This window comes from Octodon degus, unplaced genomic scaffold (genome assembly GCF_000260255.1).
Source record: "Octodon degus isolate 3935 unplaced genomic scaffold, OctDeg1.0 scaffold00030, whole genome shotgun sequence".
Taxonomy (NCBI): domain Eukaryota; kingdom Metazoa; phylum Chordata; class Mammalia; order Rodentia; family Octodontidae; genus Octodon; species Octodon degus.
Genome location: NW_004524606.1, coordinates 7,297,265 through 7,305,288, shown reverse-complemented (window position 1 = coordinate 7,305,288; position 8,024 = coordinate 7,297,265). Strand labels below are relative to the sequence as shown.

Genomic DNA, 8,024 nt, shown 5'->3' with positions numbered 1-8,024 from the left:
GCATTTTTGTATACAAACAACAGATACCCAGAGAGAAATTAGAAATTAGGGAAATCATACCTTTCACAGTGACATTCAAAAAAATGAAATACTTAGGAATCAATCTAAGAAAGGAAGTAAAATATCTATACAGTGAAAATTATAGTACTCTGAAAAAGAGATTGAAGAGGATTTCAGAAAATGGAAAGAGAGCCCTTGCTTATGGATAGGTGAAACAACATTATAAAAATGGCCATATTCCTAAGATTTTTGTACAAATTCAGTGCAATCCAAATTAAAATGCTGTAAGTATGCCTCACAGATCTAGAAAAAAATACATCCCTAGAATTCATTTGGGACTTGAAGAGAACTAGAATAGAAATCTTAGGCAACAAAGAAAAGGAAGGAGACACCACCATCCCTGAGTTGAAATTATAGTACAAAGGTACTGTGATAAAATCAGCATGGTACTGGAAAAAAAAAAAAAAAAAACAGACCTGAGGATCAATGAACTATATTAGAAAATGCACACACAACTACAGACATACTCAGCTGCCTTATCTTTGACAAAGAGGCTAAGTATGTTCACTGGAAGAAAGATAACCTCTTTAATAAATGGTGCTGGAAAAACTGGCTTTCCACATGCTGAAGACTAAAACTAGACCAATGTCTACCACCATGCACTAAGCTAAAGTCAAAATGGATCAAAGATCTAAATATTAAAATAAAAACACTAAATCTACTGGAGGAGGATGTAGGTAGATTTCTTGAAGATACAGAAGTAGGCAGGAGTTCATGAACAAAAAATACATTGTATGAGAAATTCAAAGAATCAAGAACTGATATCTTATTGAAAGCTTTTTGCATATCAAAAGAAATTACCAAAGTTCATGGAATTATGAATTGGAAAAAGGTTTAGCCAACAGTCCCTCAGACAAAGGACTTCTATCTACAACATATAAAGATTTTTTTTTTTCAAATCAGACACCTAAATTCAAAGACTTCAATCCAAAATTGGGCATCTGAGATGAATATGTATGTCTCAGACGAAGAAATAGAAAATAGAAATGGCAAACAAATATATGAAAAAATGTTCAATATCACTTGCATCTAAGAGATGCAAGTTAAAACAACGCTGAGATTCCATCTCACCCCAGAAAGAATGGCTATCATCAAGAAATCAGCTAACAGATGCTGGGGGGCTGGGGGGGAAAAGGAACCGTTCTCCACTGTTGGTTGGAGTGTAGACTGTGCAATCACTAGAAATCAGTGTGAAACTTCCTTAAAAAGCTAGGGTTGAGGTCTCATTGAACCTCGCTATCTGTCTACGTAATTTTCCAGAAAAACTGAAAATATACCATGGTGATATCTGTGCACCCATGTTTGTAGCAGCACACTTATTTATAGCTGAATCTTGGAAACAACCTAAATGCCCATCAACTGAGGAATGGATAAAAAAGATGAGGTATTTCTATACAATGGAGTACTTCTCTGCCATAAAGAGGATAAACTTGAGACTTCTATATGTAAATGAGACCATACTCACAAGTGAAATGAGTCAGACTTACATGTATAAACATCTTATTGCCTCCCTTGTGTGAGACACTGAAAGATTAAAAATATTTTTAAATATAAATAGCTAATTGAAAGAGAAACTGCTGAAAGGGAAGGAACTATTGGGATGAGGGAAAGGAAAAAAAGAAAGGGGAAAAACATATATGTGTATAAGAGGATAGCTTGATAATTGTACTGCTGATTTCTAGTGGTCTAGTGAAAGGAACAGTTAATGCTTAATTTTTTGACCAATTTTGCCTGCTTATATCTGGTAATCTAAACAATTAATTTGAAGACAGCAATGTGCAAACATAACCGTTGTTGAATTCTTACATCTTATTTAGTGAAATTCTGTACCATTTCTAATGTATTTTTTTTTTCTTTGAAAAAACAAAAAAGTTGTATTATCTTCCTGGATTCTGAATATTTTCCCTTTGCTTCATCTGAAAATATAATGTATTTTGATTATTTCCTATTCACTGAATACTTTCAATAGTAAATGACTGTGAAACACAGTCTTGAGTTCACAGCCATTCCAACAAGAGCTTTGGTTTGTTCCTGACATCTCTTGATGGTAGCTGATGTAATGAAGTTCTCCCATGGAGTTCTGCATCATCGCAAAGCTGTTAATGTGAAGTGGTTGCAGGGAACGGAGTTCAGTTACGTAGTATTTTTGTTTCCATCCATAAATCCCCAGCCTCACCCAGAATCTGCATGGAACGAGGAGGAGCTGCAATTGAGGTTTAAACTGAATAATCACCCAACTGCCACTGTGCATTAACACTGAAGTTGAGAAAAGAGTAAATGCCTTTTTGTGTGTTTTAATTTAGTAATGAAGAGAAACTTTAGGTGGCCAAGGGAAATAGCAGGGTTTTTCATTTGTTGTTGGGTTTTTTGTTTTGTTTTGTTTTGTTTTTTCGTTTTTTTGTTTTTTTTTTTTCCCCCTGTCCTGACTTGTGTTGAAAGGCTTTTGTTTCTAATCAAAGCAACAAACGCTAAGGTCATTTCCTTGAGATTACATGGCAGCGGAAGGCGTCAGGAGTTTGAGGTCCCATTTCCACCAGCCCGTAGTTGGAGAACACACACACCCCACAGTGCGTAATACATGTGTCCTTTGTCCTGCGCGATCTCTCCAGTCCCTTTAAATGAGCTGCGAGCATGGTTTGGAGGTAAGAATAATTTCTCTTATCATCTTCCAGCTAGAGACAGTATGGTGGAACTTCTTAAGGATTCACTGATATTTCTTAGCAAAATCTTGAGCAGATTGTACAACTATAAGGAGGGTGGGCTCATCTAAATACAGTATTCAGAAAACAACTTTCAAATAGGGAAATTGTAAGAAATGGGCACAACAGCACAGGCCGACCTGAATACCCACTTTTTGGAGAGTTTGCCTGGCATTGTGATCTTTGCTCATTTCAGTGTCTCAAGAGGATGCTTTGTGGTTTTACTTTAACTGTGCTGAAGTGCATAATTCCATCCCCATGTATCTACCCTTTTTCTTTTCTTTCTTTCTTTCTTTTTCGTATTTTAAAGACCCAAGCTCTTCTACCCATGTGAAAAGGGTGGTGGAAGGCCATCTGCACACAGCACAAAAATGCTTTTAGGTCTGTAATTGTTAATCATCCATCCATTTTTGTGAGTGCTTGGCAGCAAAGGCCCTGCTGTCCTAGACCTCATTAGGGGCCCCTCTGAAAGAGCTCTTTGATGTATGCCCCCGTTTTGCCTCAAGAAAGAAGCAGGAAAATTGAACTGTGCCCTCGAGGTGACTGCATAGTGAAAACTGTAAGATCAGAATTTAGCAGCTCAAGGTAGAGGCCTCGGAAATGCCATTTTTGGGAATAACTATCACTTAATTAATAAAACTTTTATGATTTGCCAGAGGAAGTCCTACATCCTTATTAAAGGGAAACATTTTGCTCTTTCCTCCCTTGTAATGTGGTTATGGCAAACTCATTATGTCCAACGCCTTGGGTCCATTTTTCTGCCCTGATAGGTTGACCTTAAGAATGGAGGAGGGGAGGGAAATCTGTGTAGACTTCAGAAAACAAAGGAAATTATCTCATCCAGTGGGTTGCAAAACTCTTGGGGATAGAAGGAAATCTGTAGAGGAAGTGGGCAGGATTGAATAGAGAAGGGAAACATCAAGGCAGTAAATATATCACAATAGGGACTAGGACAGTGACGCCTTGCCATGATATAACGCAGAGTATAGCATTAAAAATGAATCAGTTGGGGGCCTGGCCCTAGCTCAGTCCTTTAAGTGGCTGCTTCCACAAAGCTGTCAGCCTCAGGTTGCTGGAGTTTGAACACAACTCTCCCACTCTCCCGCTGGCCAAAAGTGCCCTGAAGGCATTCAAGGAACCAAAAAAAAAAAAAAAAAAAAAACCTTATAAAATGAATCAGTTGTCTCTAAATCAGTCCTACCTAATGTCTGAGGAGTAGAAAGGAATAGAATGTTACCCAAAATGCAGTGATGAGAACCTGGGCTCTCAGAGTGACATTCTGGTGACCCAAGAACTCCCTTGAAATAATGTAGGCCAGAGAACCCCTTAGAAGAAAGACTGTCTTGTCATGCATCTCCCATAAGGATGAGAAGACAGCTCTCACCAGAGGGTCTAAACCATCCTCTGACACACAAAGTTCCCCTCCAGAGCACATTCTGTGTATGCCAGTGCATGTACTTGGTCCCCTATTTGGGCTAGAGGCCCTACTGTGTAAGGGGAGGTGTCACAGCTGGAATGGAGGTCCTGCAGATAGGTGCTATACCCCACCTACAGAGTGCCCCGTAACCATGGGGATGGAGAGGAGTAGGAGTGAACAAATGCCCTGGGTAGAGTAGATGTGTTAAATATACTTATGCCTTAGACTATGTGAGCAAGAAAAAAACTCACTTTATCCCATTTCCTCATTCTGTCACTGAAGAGATTAAAATCCAGTGAAGTAGTGGAATTTTCCTAAGACTTCATACCCTTGAGGGACAGACAGTACAGCGTAGGTCTGGGTCTCCTGAGTCCCAATTCTATGCAGCTGCCAATACACTGCTATTTTGAGGCCACCTGGTTGCTCTGACTAATTTCTAGTATCTCTCGGTTTTCTGCAGTGAGAATTTCTAATGGTGGGTGTGTGCAGTCTATCTAAGTAGGAATCAAATATTGCCAACTAAGGCAAAGAGCAGTGCACAGGGGCAGTCAGGAGCCCAGGAGAAAAGGCTCCATTTTTGACAGGCTGCAACCACAAGAAGCAGAAAAAGGAAATGTTAAGGAGTGCAGTGTTAACTGGAGTCTTTGGGTGTGACTCTGGTTTGTCAGAGACCCCTGAGCTGCTTACAGGGACAATTAAAACCCTTCATAATGTTGAAGGATTAGAGCTGGCACCTGGCACTAAAGATAGACCTAATAAGCAGTTGGCATGACTATTTAATAATGTGATTATACACTTGTTCCCATGACAGCAACTTAGACAGTAGCACCATGCAAATAGGTAGACACCACCAGAAGAGTGTAATGAGTGGGTGATTATTTTAGGGCCTGTAGTGTTCATGATCACATAAATAGGAATCAGTTATTAGTCTGGATCCACATTTGACTTTGCATCTCAACCCGGTCAGGACACCCATCAATCAACCTGCTCTCATCTAGCTGCATAAGACCACTTGACCCAGTCGACTTTCGCCTGAATTCACTGATCAGAAGTTCGTAAAGTATGTCCTTTGTGGGCTTTGGTCTTGGATGGTTGTTCAGTGCTTCTGTTTTATTTTTTTTTTTTCAAAGTTTTATTGACAAAGAGATAGCAATGAGACAGTTTCAAATCAAATCGGAAGGACAGTTTCAACAAATAATACACTGCATATATTCTTCTTAGTGGTTAATTAAAGAGGAAAGTTTTTTTTGTTTTGTTTTGTTTTTTGTGGTACTAGGGATTGAACTCAGGACCTTATGCTTGCCAGGCAGGTGCTTATGTTGCTGAGCTATGCTTCTGGCCCCAGTGCTTCTGTTTTAAGGACCTGTTTCTCAGCCATTTGTAGGACACGGACGTAATACACATTTGTCGAAAGCTATAGTGACTTCCTAGAAATACCCTCATCATCCATTCAGTTATCCTTGGAAGGGAGAGGAGGCATTGAAAACTCTTCTGATCTCATTAGTGGGTATGTGAACTGTCCCAGCCTAAGGACGACAGTCTTCAGTCAGCTGTGTGTGTACTTCACAGAATGGCAAGACATGGGCTTCTGTGTGTGATGCCTGGCTAAGTCCCTTTTGTGCCACTACCACACAGGAACTTACTTCTCACAGTTCTGGAGTCTGGGAATCCCTGGGTTAAGGTGCTCACTTTGGATCTGGCAAGGCTGAAAGGCATGGAGCCGAGTGCTGTCGGAAGCCTCCTAGAGGCCTTGATCCATTAAGGAGGGAGAGCACCAAAGCCTGACCATCTCTTAGGACCCCACATCTTAATCCTGTCACACTAGAGACACCTGGAGTTAGGAGGGGGCCAGTTGGAACCACAGCAATAACCCAGAATGGGTTTTTTCTGGAATGGTAGCACTTACCCTGTTGAGCCTGTTAGGAGTGAGGTGTCCTGGCATTGACCTGGGTTCTGTCAAAGGTGTTGAGGGAGACTCTAAGAGCAAGCTCCCCTGCCTCCCTTCAGTAGTTATTTATACCACTCCTCTGGGAGCAGGAACTATACCTTCAGCAACAACCAGGAACGAAGGTAGCAGATTCCCTCTGGGCACTTGATCCAGCATTGAGCTGAGACTAAGGTCACGCTAGTGGGACCTAAAAGTAATTGTTCTGTTCACCATTAGACCAACCATCTGGCTTTAGGGGATTTGTGTGTAAATCTACAGAGATTTTGCAGTAACCATGGTACTTCAGTTAGAAGAATGGGATGTTGTTCTGAGTGCCTATGTGCGCCCAGGTGTCGCCTTTGAGGTGCAAATGTACCTCACTTAGAGCAAGTACTCAAGCTGCCAGGCCAGTTCACTTGCTTTGTGGGGGGTTTTCTTCCTTTTTAAAATAAAGTACTCATCAACACACACTGTTAAATGTTTCAGATGGAAAAAGTACAATGTTGCTTTCCAGTTTGGTACTGGTTTATTTGTGTTTAGTGTTTATGTCATCCCAACTGGCCTCCGATTTATTGTCCTTTTGCCTTAGCCTCCCCCATGCTAGGATTATAACTATGTGTCCCCACACCCAGCTTTTTTTCCCCCAAGTTTTGTTTAATGAACAAGAAACTGCATTTTTTTCATTCAACAGATGCAGATTCAGGAATCTCTTTAGCAAACTGCAGGCTACAAAGTAGGTATATAGTGATTGGGCAGACAGATATATCCCTAGAGTCAGATATTAAAAAACAATATGCATCGTTAGTTAATTATGAGTAGTGCTGCAAGAGAAAAGTCTAGAGAACCAAAAGACAAATAGCACTCACACCGAGAGTTATGCAGCCCAGAATGACAGGCACTCCAAGCATGAACCTACTATTATAAACTGTCATCTTCAGTGCAGTTGCTTAGTTCATAGGTGTCTGTGTATATAGTTAGTCAGGGTGAGAATCTTTCCATTTAACTACTAGATTCAAAAATCTTCTGTAGGCAGCGGGTGCAGGGGGAGCGCGGCGGGCGCAGCCTCGAGTCCCTGAGCGCCCTCCTTCTCTGCGCCGGACTTGCTCCCGACCTGCAGCGCGTCCCGCCGCCACAGCTGACAGGGGCCGCGCGGGGGAGTCTGCGGGGTCGCGGCAGCCACACCTGCGCGGGCGGCCAGCGCGGGGTTCCCGCCGCTCGGGCGTGCACAGAGGACCAGGGAGCGGGTGCAGGTGCGGGTGCAGGCAGGGGCCCCGGGGTGGGGCGGTGTCTCCGTGGGGTCGGTGCTTGCCTGTGTCTCGGGAGGGGCTGAGTTTCTTCCGGGGTTCTGTGAACAAGACGATCTGGGAGGTGCGGTATGGTTGTGTGCTCCTGTCCTCGGTGGGCTCCTGCGGCTGTGGCTCGGTGTTTGTTGTGTTTTCCAGACCAGCTGGGTTTCGTGTGTGAGTGAAGGCGCTGTTGAGCTGGTTTCTGTGCCTTATTTTTGCCAAGAGTACCTTCCTTGTTTTTCGGTTTGTGGTAGTGGTGCCGGGTGGGTGTGTGATTGGACTGTTGGCTTTCTTGGCACGTGCAAGGTCCTTGGTTGAATTCCTTGTTGTTTATGTGGTGACCCATCTCATGGTGTCGTATTTTGCTTACCTTGTGTTCTGTGTGTGGCTTAGGGACTCCCTTTTTGAGTTCCTTGTGTTGTTTTTTTTTTTTGGTCTGGCGTTTGTTTATTCCGCTGCCTTTGTTCGCTGTGTCCTCATCTTGCGTGGCCTAGTTTTTGATTTCTCTTGTTCGCTTTAGATTCTGGATTTTGGACTAGCTCGACATACAGATGACGAAATGACAGGCTACGTGGCCACCAGGTGGTACAGGGCTCCCGAGATCATGCTGAACTGGATGCATTACAACCAGACAG

The 8,024-nt window shown here is 42.4% G+C and overlaps 1 protein-coding gene across 4 annotated transcripts in view; it reads left to right on the top strand.

Annotated features, from left to right (window-relative positions):
* Frmd4b (FERM domain containing 4B) overlaps positions 1–8,024 on the top strand; it is a 358,125-nt gene that overhangs the window by 189,366 nt on the left and 160,735 nt on the right. The window contains exon 1 of one of the 4 annotated variants that reach the window (XM_023713302.1): positions 2,619–2,702. The exons of the other annotated variants lie outside the window; for them this stretch is intronic. Within the exon in view, the coding sequence (XP_023569070.1) occupies positions 2,679–2,702 (24 nt within the window). The 5' untranslated portion in view covers positions 2,619–2,678. Of the gene's footprint in view, positions 1–2,618; positions 2,703–8,024 lie in introns of those variants that run through there. 4 annotated transcript variants of the gene reach the window in all.